The sequence below is a fragment of the Zerene cesonia genome, chromosome 26, assembly GCF_012273895.1.
Source record: "Zerene cesonia ecotype Mississippi chromosome 26, Zerene_cesonia_1.1, whole genome shotgun sequence".
NCBI classification, from domain to species: Eukaryota; Metazoa; Arthropoda; class Insecta; order Lepidoptera; family Pieridae; genus Zerene; species Zerene cesonia.
The window spans coordinates 4,684,384-4,698,581 of record NC_052127.1 but is presented as its reverse complement, the minus strand read 5'-3'; the positions used below and the strand labels follow the sequence as shown (position 1 = coordinate 4,698,581).

The 14,198-nt window shown below is 31.8% G+C and overlaps 2 protein-coding genes across 2 annotated transcripts in view; one reads left to right on the top strand and one right to left on the bottom strand.

The window, feature by feature from the left end:
- The window catches only part of LOC119837029 (eukaryotic translation initiation factor 2 subunit 1), a 5,294-nt gene extending 1,423 nt beyond the window's left edge, over positions 1 to 3,871 (bottom strand). The window contains exons 1-6 of the mRNA XM_038362509.1: positions 3,745 to 3,871; positions 3,411 to 3,648; positions 2,389 to 2,617; positions 1,573 to 1,805; positions 1,125 to 1,240; positions 315 to 426 (exon numbers count right to left, since the gene is read on the bottom strand). Of these exons, the coding sequence (XP_038218437.1) occupies positions 315 to 426; positions 1,125 to 1,240; positions 1,573 to 1,805; positions 2,389 to 2,617; positions 3,411 to 3,648 (928 nt within the window). The 5' untranslated portion in view covers positions 3,745 to 3,871. The remainder of the gene's footprint in view (positions 1 to 314; positions 427 to 1,124; positions 1,241 to 1,572; positions 1,806 to 2,388; positions 2,618 to 3,410; positions 3,649 to 3,744) is intronic.
- Positions 3,872 to 5,366: 1,495 nt separating this feature from the next.
- The window catches only part of LOC119837195 (collagen alpha-1(IX) chain-like), a 16,513-nt gene continuing 7,681 nt past the window's right edge, over positions 5,367 to 14,198 (top strand). Inside the window, exons 1-12 of the mRNA XM_038362720.1 lie at positions 5,367 to 5,498; positions 8,425 to 8,492; positions 8,812 to 9,016; positions 10,001 to 10,193; positions 10,348 to 10,425; positions 10,842 to 10,928; positions 11,428 to 11,496; positions 12,191 to 12,226; positions 12,978 to 13,046; positions 13,461 to 13,523; positions 13,633 to 13,728; positions 13,910 to 13,997. Coding sequence (XP_038218648.1) covers positions 5,485 to 5,498; positions 8,425 to 8,492; positions 8,812 to 9,016; positions 10,001 to 10,193; positions 10,348 to 10,425; positions 10,842 to 10,928; positions 11,428 to 11,496; positions 12,191 to 12,226; positions 12,978 to 13,046; positions 13,461 to 13,523; positions 13,633 to 13,728; positions 13,910 to 13,997 — 1,066 coding nt within the window. The 5' untranslated portion in view covers positions 5,367 to 5,484. The remainder of the gene's footprint in view (positions 5,499 to 8,424; positions 8,493 to 8,811; positions 9,017 to 10,000; positions 10,194 to 10,347; positions 10,426 to 10,841; positions 10,929 to 11,427; positions 11,497 to 12,190; positions 12,227 to 12,977; positions 13,047 to 13,460; positions 13,524 to 13,632; positions 13,729 to 13,909; positions 13,998 to 14,198) is intronic.

The following is a 14,198-nucleotide window of genomic DNA, read 5'->3' as shown; positions in this document are numbered from 1 at the left end:
CGTAATTAGACCACTGAAGAACCGCCATACTGGTACAAATGACCTAGTAATTTGTGTCACCATCTCCCGGTCTAATAGTGTAACTAGTTCGGCACATATATAAGCAAAAACATATTTTTTGATACTAAAACAACACCACATTCATAAATAGGACCAAATCACCCCATCCTAACAAATACAAAAAATAAGCAATCTGTTGAAAGCCCCCTGAGTAATTGAGTCAAAAAAAAACAAAAAAAACTAAATTGAAAAAAAAATTGTGGAACCTAATCCGTTTTTAGGTAAAGTCAGTTAAAAAAGCACCGCGGTCCTACCTTGGTCCTCGTCCTCCTCCGCGGAGTCCCCAGCCACCTCCGCGTTCTCCGCCTCCGCGCGCTCCATCTGTCGCGCCAGCTCGGCCTCGTCGGTCGCCGTCACCACTTTGGGCTGCAACGTGTTTGGTTTATATATGAATTTGTATTCTTATATACACACATTATTACTTAGCAATTAATTCCCCTTGGAAAACCAAAACTTATGCTGAGACTCATAGTCTTACTAAATCGAAATTATTACATATATAAAATCGTATGTGACCAGAACGTGGAGAAATACCCAAATAAACTTGCTAGCCAATTGACAAAAAGGACGTATCAAAAACGTCTTAAACGGAAAGACATAATTTAAAAGTTTCACTTGAAGAGAAGATGTCCTCATTGGAGTCCTCATTACCAATTTGTTGCAAAGATAGTTAGCTGCATAAAATGCTAAACATCGCTTGTGTATGCAGTGTCTAGTAGTCAGTTTGTGAGTGAAAAAGAGGGAAGCATTATGTCGTCTCTAGCGCACGTGCGGCCGTGACACAGCTCAGTCCAGTATACAAGTGTATAATCTATGGCTCAGTCGGCTGTGTGTGCTGAGTGACAGGGCACGCGCGTCTAAGAGCCGATAATACAGAAAGATACCCCACAAATGTCCAAAGACGGTGGTTTTTAACTTAATGTTGTTAAGTCAATCTTCAAATTCTACCATGATTTTTTCGAGAAACTTTCTTTCTGTTTGTCTAACCGAATGTCGTTTCCAATCATGGATATGTAAAATCACAGACACGACATATAAGTTTGATAATAAAATGTCATTCTTACCGCCATTTGCACATTAAACACACCGCCAGCTTCTGTGATCGTCTCATTGATCTTGTCGATCGCGTCCTGTAGCGCTTTGAGACCGTCCGTTTTCTCGGGCGTTGATGTGGTCATGACTGAAATGAAACAATCATAATAATTTAATAAAGTTGAATATATGATATACATAATATAAGGTTATAAAAGTTTAACAACACATAATGTCTATTCATACTAATATTTTTAAGAGGGAAGGTATGTCTGTTTTTTACACAAAAAAGTATTGGACCGATTTCAAACAAGTATTCACTACAAATTAAATTGATCTTAACATTAAAAATTAATCTTAGATAGAAAGAATTGGGTTCAGCTTTACTGGATGAGACTAAATATTTGTTTGAGTATTAACAAACTTCAACAAAAGTTACAGAAAATTATATTATTCCACTTTTAATACAGCACATCTTACCATATAAAGGTGGGGCGATGAGATTGATTTTGATTGGCATTTCTGGCGTTGACAATGAAAGACCAGCTTTCAAGGCAGCCTTCACTGCATCAATACCCTCATAGCCGTAGCATGCACACTCAATGTCCGCACGAATTTTGACAGCTTGCGAAGTAAGTTTCCTCTTAATGTTAGCCAAAAGTACTTCTTTTGTCTTTTCATCAAGACCACATTCGTTCAATACTGAGGGATCTCTGTGAAATGTCATTGATATAAAATATACTAACCTAATATAGGTATGGAGTTGAATATATAACTTTACCAGCTGCGCCCTGTGATTTCACCCACGTAAGTCCGTATACTGTGGAATATCACGATAAAAAGTGCCTATATGTCATTTCAGTTGTCCAGCTATCTACATACCAAATTTCTTTGCAATCAATTCAGTAGTTTTTGATTGAAGGAGTAACAAACATACACAAACACATACATCCATCCTCACAAACTTTTGCATTTATAACATTAGTAGGACAAAGTAGGAAAACATATAGAGGTTGGGAAACAGCACTCATATTGTACAAGCATGTATTAAGATATTATGTTTAGGAGAAAGTAACTGGTTATATGTCTGAACTAAAAATAATATGATAAAAGTACTAGAGACATAGTATTTTCTTGTTTTATTGCATATATTAATATTTTTTCTGCAGTCAGAGACATTAAATTGAAAAACATAGCATGATAAATTAAATGCTTACGAAAATTTTTAAATTGCCTAACTTTGTTTTAGGTAGCATTCTGTTTCAGGAACTACTATTTACTTCTACTTTCACTTACACAGCAGCCTGTTTAAAGAAGTCATACGCGGATGCCTTCTTCTTATACTTCTCTTCGAAGTGCCACGCCGTCCTCTTATACAGCTCTTCCAGTTGTTCCGAGTTCTCGTAATGTAACAGTTCAGCTACATGCCGAAGGATTGAGTTCACTGCTTTCGCTTTGGCATACCTTTCTGTACACTTATCAATATCCTCAGCAGATACACGACGTTTTGACAAATCTATGTAACCTGAAAAGAAGAATATTGACATGATATAGTGTGTAAATGCAACCCCATGAAGCATTTTCTATCCAACCGTGTTGTCACAGAGTGGAATAGGATACCCGAGAGTGTAATAATGGCACCCACATTGAATAGTTTTAAAAATAAATTGGATGAACTAAATGTTTTCTTCAAATCATAAAATAGACACGCATCAGCTTTTTAGCTGCTAGTGTGCTTAAATAAAATAAATAAATGTTTTCATAAATAATAAAATATATGTACATAAAGAAGTTCTTCAATATTTTTCTGTTTAGTTTTCTCTTTGTTTAGTGGTGTTTAATGTCAAGTAATATGTATTTTAATACATGTTTCCTATGAATTGGTACTCAATTTATTATATAGATAATTGGTTTAGAAAAAAATTGTATTGTATATGGGATAGTTGCACAAACTAATTTATGTCTAACTCTTTAACTTTTAATGGCATTCAATGTGATGAGTATTTTATATTTACAACTTTTGCTATAGTGATCAAGTAGTTACATATTTGCAATGTGGTGCTGACGAACAAGACCAGTAGCTGTACAACATTTTCTGAGTTGAAACTTAGCTTTGCCCGAAAATGAATTTTTACTGAATTATTGTGAATCAAAACTGAATTATATCCGATTATTTCATAATTTTTCGCACATCTTTAAGACAATTATTATAAAAATGGCATGAGACAAGTTTGTAGAATCCAAAAAAGCCAATCATTTATTTTAGACAGAACTCTTCCGAAATTATGTCCAATATAGTTAAGTTATATGTTAATTACCCTTTTCTTTGTCCACTCTGATGACCACGACCGGCTCAGTCTTGCCAACGCGAATGAGTTTGTTGATAGAACGAATACGCCGTCTGGACAACTCAGAAAGCAAAATCATGCCCTCGATGTTATTGTATTCGAGCAAATGTACATATGCACCCATCTCGGCGATGGAACGCACATTTACCATTACTACATCTTCCACTTCGGGATATTTCTCTTGATAAAACCTACACGATAGAGGCATCTGAAAATTGGAGAATTATAACCTCTTTAGAATCAATCTCACATTAGTTTGTAAACACAAAATAGAAGGCAGCAAGTGCTTTTAAATAAAACAAACCTTTGAATACTTTTTTATGTAGTTTTTAAGTAATTTAACTTTGAAAAATCTGATGAAACTATTTTGTTCACGTTGAGCCTTCTGAAACTGACAAGTGACAAGTGACAATTAGTAACTAATGGAAGTTGAAATCTTAATAATGTCATTCTAACTGTATAGAATACTAGGCTATTAGGGTAAAGAATTTGATTAGAATTATCTAAGAGCTTAAAATATAATTTGCCTATATTGTTAAAAAAATTATGCAGAGTTTTATTTCATGATTCGATTAATGTAGAGTAAATTGTCTCTTTAATGCCTTTTTCAAACGCAAGACCTAAACAGTCTCAAAGTAGATTTTTTTTTTAAATGACACTTTAATCTACACTTAAACATTCTTTTCAATTAAGATTTTTCAAAATTTAAAATAAACTATTAATTATATAATATTAGTGTAGTCGTGATGAAAGGGGTTTGATTGGTAATATTGGATGAAAAACGAACAAAGAAATATAATGATCAATGAATGTTAACATAACAATGTTCTAAAACTATTCATTAGTCCAATCTTGATAGAGACATTGACCTAGCATCAATGAACAAATCCATTTATTAGGTAGTTAGATGTAAGGTTAAATTGTTCGCATACCGAGAATGTAATGTAAATTGATATTTATGCGTGTTATATGTTAATTGATTTCTTAGAAAGCGGCGTACATATTCAAAAGTTTTGTAAATGCACTTGTTCCAATAATGAGTATGATACTAAAAATCCATATCTTTTATATCTTGTGGTTTAATATTGACAAGATTTATTTTATAAATTATAAAATATTTTTCAATTACAAGCATTTAATTGCTATTAAATTGTAAATAAATATGTACATGTCTTGTTTTAAAAACTTTCTTTAAATATGCTATTTCATAAACTAGAAAGTTCAATGTAGTTTTGGGGTATTGGGGTTTTTCGAAACCGAAATGGACTGATCACATAATCTATTGTCTATCTGGTTGACTTGGTATCCGAAATGATTACTTACATAATAAAATGTCTGAGTTTGTAACTTACACAACTTAAGTATTTCATTTTTTTAAGTTATTATTTTATTAGGTACTCATCATTCAATTTTTATACCTATTGGGTACCTACATTTTTGTCTTGGGTATAGCGCGAGCTTTATTTGTATAGAAGTCACTGAATTAATTATAATATTGTCACTAAATTACTCAAAACAAAAATTGCTTGTATATAAATTACTAATATATGTATTGCGATTAAAAAAAAAATCTTTCGACTTTTTGTAGAATATTGATTTATTTAAATACTAAATATATGTTTTTTTCTATTTTTTTTATCCCAATCGTTCACATTATTTTTATTTATATATTAATATTTATAATGTTAATCTATTATGCATACACTTGTTTCTTCTTCAGGTGGAAATAACTGCATAGATCTGGATGAAATTTCGCCCAAACAATCTCTAATAAACAACTAGGTATCAACAGGATTAATAACAGCGTAAAAAGCAGCAAGTGCCAATGCTTCCCAACCCTGACCCGCTTGCGGTTAAAACAGCATATGACAATACGAAGAATTAATTGATGTATATTGTGTCGTATCGTTTAACCAAAGAAATCACATCGTTTATTAGCCTTTCAGACAGAGTCCACTGCGATACGCCTCGACGACAACAACGCATAATGTTTGGTTCATAGATATTTGATGTGGATATAATAGTTATAAAACTGTTCCACAATATGGGGGTTTGGAGGTGAGTTTTTGATTAATTGATGTTTAGAAATGCAGGTTGATTAATGATTTATATTTTAAATTAGATCGACGTTTTAACTTTTCATGTATTGTGAGTTTAGCATTATACGGATTTCGGAAATGTTATTTAAAGGAGACGAAACAAAAATTCAACACATTTGCATTTCTTAGGGTAGGTAGACCTACACCTAACGTGCAAATGTGTAATTATTAAAAAAAAATCTAATAATGAATAAAGGCTCGCACTTAATTCATATTTTATTTGAATTAAATATGTGCTTATTTTTTAAACCACTTTAAAAATGAACTTGTGTACGTCACGAATTATGAAGTAATAATTAAATTATTGACGATGGGAACATGATTTGTTGTAGTTTTATAATATTTTGAAATAATATTTTTACTTAAAATAGAAGCCATACATAATTAAAATTTTCGCTTAAACTGCAAGCTTGAATAAAATATTATACTTTGACAATGTTGGTATTTACAAATGTAGGTATTGTAAAGCGCAAAACTTTAAAACCGACATATACGGAGAATAACAGCGCACATTCAATAAATTTAAAAGCGATCCTTTTACACATAGTTTACAAATTGTATTATAAGTAGCATAAGTATAGCAAGAGACTAGAGGCTAGTTAAGGTACCAAATCGTTAGGTTATAAAACTCGTTAAAAAGTATTACAATGAGCCATTACATGGTCATAACCGAAACACTTGCTAAATTAATTGAAGGATCGTAAATCATTTTGACAATTTTATGGTCATAACATGAATATGAGATGCTCGTATGTCATTGTTCCCCAATTTTGTATAGGTTTTTTCATAGGGTTTATTGTCAGGTAGTGGCCCGCTCCAGCTTCACTCGTGGTTCTTTAATAGCCTATAGTATCCAGAGATCATGTACGTATCCAATGAATATTCCGCCGAGGGGGTCGCGGACGAATTTTAACCAGCTCCCGTGGCTCCTTCACTTAAGCGGCTCGACGGAACACAGTATGGTTTTGGTCGGCAGGAATCCGACATTACCCACGGCTTTATCTCCGGAGGCCGTAGGTACCTATGCAAGATTTCCCCACTTAAAAAAAAATCCAATGAATATTGATTATTTGGAAACAGTCCTGTGGTTTTTGAGATTCGCGCGTTTAAGCAAAGAAACTTTTAAGCTTTATACGTTTAGTATAGATCAGATAGTTGATAGCCCGTGGTTTTCAAAATTTTAATATAGATTAAATATGAGGCAAATCCATAAACCAAAATCCATAAATCATCCGTTCTTGAATTAGGTATAAGTGGAAACTAACACTTTTTTTTTTTACATACTAATGTCACCATAACATTGTAATATAGCTAACCGAAAAATAATGCTTGAAATGAATAAAATATTTTATTGAAAAAACATGTAAAGAATAGTATTCATTCCGACAAATATACAGCAAAGGTTTAGGTGTATCATTATTCAGTTAGTAATCATTGAGCAGAGTACTTAAAAGTGAATATGGATATATAGTCCTTTATAGTATAACATGATAATATTTATAACTACATTATAGTTCTATGTTAACCAGATTACTTTTTTTGTAAATAAAATACACATTTAGTATGTAAATAGATATTTATCATCAGAAAAGTTTGTGATACTTAAAATATTGGTACACTATTTGACCCGGTGACGCAATGGTTAGCGAATCTATAACTAGATAGAGTCTGGATTCCATTTCTATTGTAGTTTGTAGTTGATGAAGATTGTGGGATGTGACTGAGGTAGATGATTATGATTTATGGTTATCTATATATATAAATTTTGTTTTGTTTTTAAAGTTTTTGCGAAAACTTTGTTTTCGCTTTGCTTAGTGAAAAGATCAAGTCGTGAAAAGTCGAGAAAAATCCATATTGCTATTTACTAATTTTATCTTCAATGTAATAATTGAATAAATGCAAGACGTATTCCCCTATACCCCGTATTTTTACGTCACGGTGTGTGTCCATTCCCAAAGGAAGAACGTGTTTTCTTTTCGCAAATGTATCGGCCAATTGTCTTCAGTGCCCACTCTTCTCATGCAAAAGACGTCAAAACCGCAATAGAACATTGCCTATTGACTGTTGAAGGTTGAAGTGGGCAAGCAGATCAATTAGCTGTTGACCCGATCGAGATTTTATCTGAAAGTGGGCCATGATCATTTTTATTGTTTTATTGGCTGGATTGATTTATTTTCGTCCAACGGCACTAGCTCATTAGTAGCATATTATGATGAACGATTGTCTTTGAATCCCTTTGTGTCGTCAATTTGAATTTGAACCATTTATTTCAATAGATCTGGCATTGTGATTATGATAATTACATTGGAGGGGGAAAACGCTAGATTTTTATGAGTAGTAAACACTTGGGATAGAAATCCATACATATTTTATCCTGTCCCTTAGTATACGGGATATTCGAGTGTATCCCGTATCTTTTTCCTCACTATTCCCAGTCCGTTCCTTAAGTCCCGTCGTGAATCCTATCCTTATCCTTTTTCCTTTAAAAGCGAGCAACGTATTTGCAGCGGCCCTACCCTTGTAAATGTCTATGGGCGGTGGTGATCGCTTTAGGTAAACTACTAGCTCAGTTGCCCGCTATTACATAAATACAAGTATAATGTTGAGTTGAATGTCTGCTATTTCTGTCTTATTATAAATATATTTGACTATTGATTGAGCTTTGATTGAGTTTTACATTCTTACGCATAAAATACAGAATTTTCCTTTTTCGAAGGATGTAATCATAAATGTTCCCATATTATTGAAAGCGCAATATTATGTTCCATATGAACAGAGGCTCACACCTAATTATTTTTGTGTATCATGTTTAATTGAGGTTTGGTTAATGAGCAACAGAGAGAGGTTCTTTTATATAATTTAATCATTTAAAGTTTTTGTTTCAGGATTGCTGTTGGCTTGACCATTATTATAACAGCGCAGTTTGCTGGGTGTTTGGAAAATACTACGGAAGGTATTTTGACATAACTTTGTTAACTTCGAGGGTCGGTGACAGTACAATAATTTCATAAGATCAACTTAATTTCCTGGTCAGGATCGCAGGGATTAAATAATTCCTTTACGTATACTCTGTTTAGGAGCAACTGCGACTTTTTAATTAAGTCTACCATTAAAACGTTTCTTTTTTTTAGTTTTTTAACTGTATCTATTGTTATATATATTTATATTTATACAATGTATATTAGAAATTACCTTAGATTGTATTTCTATTATTCATTGATACATTTACTTAAATTACCTATGTCCATAATCACCACTAACCATTTTTGCAGTTGCAGACACAACCATACTTCCACCAGACCCGTTTCTCTGTTCTGGTATTCTGCCCGGGGACATAGACTTCCAGACCGTCGATCTTATCGCTGTGTATAGACTGGACCGCCCAGAAACCACGGGCATAACATTGGTACAAGGCTCGCAGGATTTACAGAGGGCTTACAGAATTGGTGATGGAGCTAACCTTACTTTGCCCATACGGTATGTTATAATCCATCTTAGAAGATGATTTATAACTAATGACATATACGAGTATAATTAGGAAATATTTATAACATTTTAAAATATTTCTAACTTAAAAGCTAATGATACAATTTGATAACCTTCAACATTAGGAAAGTACGTTATCCCTGAATGATCTTTTTTTTGTTTATTCCGAAGAAAGAGAATGTTTGAAGATATTGTTTATTTCGTAACGAATATAATTTGAGATCAAATTTTATGTATTAGAACATATTGTTCAATATTCCGAAAGTTAGGTGCCCTAATATTCTTTACTACATAGTATAAAACAAAGTCGCTTTCTCTGTCCCTATGTATGCTTTAATCTTTAAAACTACGCAACGGATTTTGATGATCGAAGAAATCGAGCCATTCAAGGGCAAGGTTTATAAGTATAATAACATCTATTAAACTGCTCCAAATTTAACACGTGCGAAGATGCAGGCAAAAGCTAGTTTGTAATAAAAGGTACTAATGTTGAGTTTAATGAATCAATTGTATAGAATTAACAAGATTTCAATCATACTTTACGCAATAATTAAAGTTTTAATTACACATAATTCAAATCACAGAATGCATAAATGTTGTCAATTTTCATCAAGCGAAGTGACGTGCATATGGGCTCTTTTATTATCTGTGTAATTAATAATTACCATCAGTTCACATTATTTACACAAGGTATGAATGCAATATACTTCTTGCATAGTCTTTAAACTCGTTATAAAAGACTTATGCAGTAAAAATCGTATTTCAACTCAACGATTTAAAATGATGTTTTATAATTTAAAATCTACACCAAAATTATTGAATGAGAATATCTAACACAAAAGAAAGTCGCAGAATATTCCTCAACTCTTATATCTCTCTTATATATATTAAGAAAACCTTTCTTTTTTCTTTTTTGTTCAAGTACAAAAAAAAAAACCCTTCCTTAACCGGTTATAACTGTGACTCATATTGCAGGAAAGCCTTCCCAAACGGTCTACCAGAACGGTTCAGCATAACTGCTACATTTAATGCAAGGAACCAGGATAGACCCTGGAGCGTTATCAGAGTTAGAGCTAAGAGTCTGATCTTCTCCCTTACCTTGTTGCCCCATGTAAAGAAATTGGCCGTTTTTGCGCAAAACAGCAGAGTCATCTTCTCTTGCCCAGAGGTTAGTAATCCCTATAGTATTATCTGTAGTAATATTTGAGTTTAATCTTTTGTTTTATAGCATTCAAATGCTTTACAATGCGCTAGAGCAATGGGACTATTTGTTTGCATTGCGATCGTCATATTATTTATTATTAATTCAAAAATGTTTTCAGTTATTCCGGCCAGGCTGGCATAAAATTCACGTGGGAATTACAAATGATACAGTGTACGCAGCTGTTGATTGCGTCGAGGTAAAATAATTTTAAAGAACATAAATAAATTACTACTTTTAACACTATATACCTACACAATTTTTAGGAAGTTACTATTTTTTTTTTAACTTCATATTTATATCTATTAATAAGCAAGTAAATAAATAAAATCTCTTCTATCCCAGGTATTGGGTCGATTTCAGAAATTCTTTCAGCATATGATATATATGTGATTCTTGATTTCTATAACCAGTACTATAAACAAACATGTTATTAAGAGTTCTGTGATTCCATAGCATATATTTGCCGTACTACGTCTATAGGCCTTACATCCAGTCCAGAAATGGCTTCTCGTGGCATTTCTTCATTGCCACAGAGCGTTGTGAGCAATTTTTTCGCTCAATGAGCATTCTCAGTCCTTAAACGTATCATTATATATGTAATATTTGTTACAGTTGGAGCCAGAAGTAATAAATACCCACAACTTTAGCAACGCCACTAGTGTTAGCATCGTATCGAATGATGACGGAACGCCGGCTCCTGTAAGTGTTGTTTTCGTTTAAATTATGTTCATAAATAGTAGTGCTTATATTGAAAAGTAATGTTATAATTTAAAGATATATAAAAGTATATAAACATTGATATAGAGAGCGATCGGCTAAAGTTGTTTCATCCTTAATGAAACTAACTTTTAGAACGTATATTTTTTTAATTTATAATAAGACATCTTAAATTTTTATCTACATAAACAATTCTTATCCAAATTTGGGTGGCATGATTGCTTATAGGAATAAGCACGCCTATTTGACATGTAAAACGATTATTTTTATTTTGTTGTTATTTATCTTTAATATGTGTTGCCTGTGACGTTATATTATATAAATAATTTAAAATATGTAGGGCAAAGTTGACGTTTATTGGCATTAAGGTATAACTAACATTATAAGAAATCCAGCGAACATCGACATACAGACGATAAATTTAAAACATAATAATTTGTAGTGGGTGATTATAATAATATTATATATCGTTCACTTTCAGGTAGATCTTCAATGGTTATCTATAAGCTGCAATGTATTTAATCTCACTGAGGAGAGTTGTGAAGAAATTGTAAGTAAATTGCTAAAATATATCATATCTTACATTATATAATATGCAATAATATCTTACATTTGCTAGCCACATGGCACAATAAACATACAACTAGAGAAATTTATTATCGATTTTTTTTTTGGAAAGCAATAATGTTTATACAACATCGAGAGCACAAACGAAAAAACGTATGTAACAAACAGATCTGTAAAGCAAGACGAGAAAAGGATTATAAAAAATAATAAAAAAATATATGGAAATATAAGTAGTAAGAAAATAAAAATAAATAATATAATGAAATCAAACAATTATACATTATTTGTTTTCATAGATAATTTTTCGTCTTTGTTTATAATTTTTTGCAAAAAATGAATACTGGCCAGTTACAATTTGTTTCGTTTTTACACGCTTTTTATTAGCTTCACCTGTATGTTTGTTTGTAACCGACTTCTTTGGGCGCGATTTTGACCCACTTTAAACGGCCAGATTTCGTTCAAACTTTGTAGTTTTATTGAGGACCGATGACAATACACTAATTTGATGAAATTAATCCATTTTTTAATTTGAAAAATATGTTTTTTGTTAAATCGTGTTTTTTAGTTTTTTTAAACTATTATTTATTTTTTATTTTATTAAGCGATTTAATTTTATTTCGTTATTCCAAATTAATTATTCTGTATATAAAATTTGCATATTTTGTTCTTTTACCCAGGAAATAGCAGAGCCATTAATAGACGACCCTGAAATGGTGAGTAATTTAACGTACACACGTATTTTTATTGCTCTTGTAACCTGTTTTTCATTGAATTGAGATATAGTCAATAGTTTCTAATTATTTATTCTAGTTCTAAACTTTTGACGGTAGATTCTATGGGATATTAATAATTTTAATTATAAGGGTTATTTTTTATTATATATTTATATATTTAAACTGTTGCAATTCCTTTTAAAGTATGTATAAAAAGGATATTAAGTGTAAAAATTATCACAAATTTAATGGGTTGGGTGTCGTTTTTCTTTTGTTATAGCAAAAAAGAAAAATATGATGAAAACATATGTAATATACTGCTAACAATGTAACGCATTATTATTGAAATATTTATTATATGTAATTTTAACGGTTTATTGAAAAACTATACAGAAATAAAATTAATTTCTCGACACAATACGTAATTGCAATAATATATACAATGCGTTTAATTGCACGCAATTGTTACGGATCATAATTTTAGAGTTAAATTATCTAAATGTTTAACAATCTTATGGCTAAATATATATACAGCATTTTGGTATTTACGAAATCATTGATCTTCAGAAGATAGTCTGATTAGCAAGGTATAAGCTTTAAAAATACATGTTTAATTATAATAACGCTTTATTTAAACGTATAATAACGGTTATTATTACTTATTTTAATATTGGAATTATCATGTCTTCCCCCTATTAATGATAAAAATTAATGTCATATGTTCCGTGGATGACACTTTTTATTTTTTCAGTCGACTGGTTCACAAACTTCGTCCAGTAATCCATTCCTACTACCTGCATGTAATGCTACATGTCCTCCGGTAAGTAATATCTATAGTGTTATGTTATCTGTGGTGATTTTATCGTTACTTATTGAATGCGAAAAAGTGTTCGTTTGTCTTTCATTTACGTCACAACAGAGCGATTATATGATACGATTTTTTGGGTTTGGAATTAGTAGGCTAGATAGTAACATAGGCCACTTTACTACAGTGAAAAATATTTAAAATTTAAAATTTTACAAAAATAAACTATCCGTGTAGAACCGGGGCGAGCAGCTAGTTAAAAATTATATAATTACTATTTTCTTAACAATTATTAAATTGTAAATTTAAAATACATACAGATGAACATAGTACCTCCTTCTTTTCGTTTTTGAAGTCGGTAAAATAGAACATACCGAAAAAAGTAAAGAATCTTTATTATCTCCCTTACTTACCAATAAAATATTTCAGGGACCACAAGGGCCGCCGGGGTTGAAAGGGGACCAGGGCCCACCGGGTTATACTGGATTGCCAGTAAGTGTTTCTTTGGATTACCCATAACGCTTTTTAATGATAACAAACATTGACTATTTTAACCAACAATAAGCAAGTTTTAATAAAGATGAATTAATTATTATTTTAGGGCGTTCGCGGTCTGCAAGGCCCTCCGGGTATGATTGGCCCACCGGGACTTAAAGGAGTAAAAGGAGAGCAAGGATTACCAGGGATAAGTGGCAATGTATGATTTTCGTGTTTGGAAATGACATGCGAATAACAATTTCAGCATTAGGTTTTTTTATTAATCTTGTTAATAACAGTAGTCATCAATATTTTATGTTTAAGTAAGTTTTTAAATATCAGTTTTCGACTGTGTAGTATGTAGTGATAATAGTTGTCTATAATTATGACCCACCTCACAGGTAGCCGTGGTGCCAGGGCCACCCGGTCTTCCAGGAGAACCAGGGCGACGGGGTAGTAAAGGCGAAAGGGGGGAACCGGGGCAAAAGGGTATGTAGATAAATTTATTCGCTTAGTAATATCGCGTTATTGTCTGGTATTTGTTTAATTCATTAAAAGCCATAGAAATGAAAACCTTTCAGATATGTTTATATCTATTATTTATGCTATATTATAGACTATATAAATATAAGTGTTGAATATTTTATAAAGGAAAGTAAAAAAAAACTTCAACACATTCCTAATCTACTA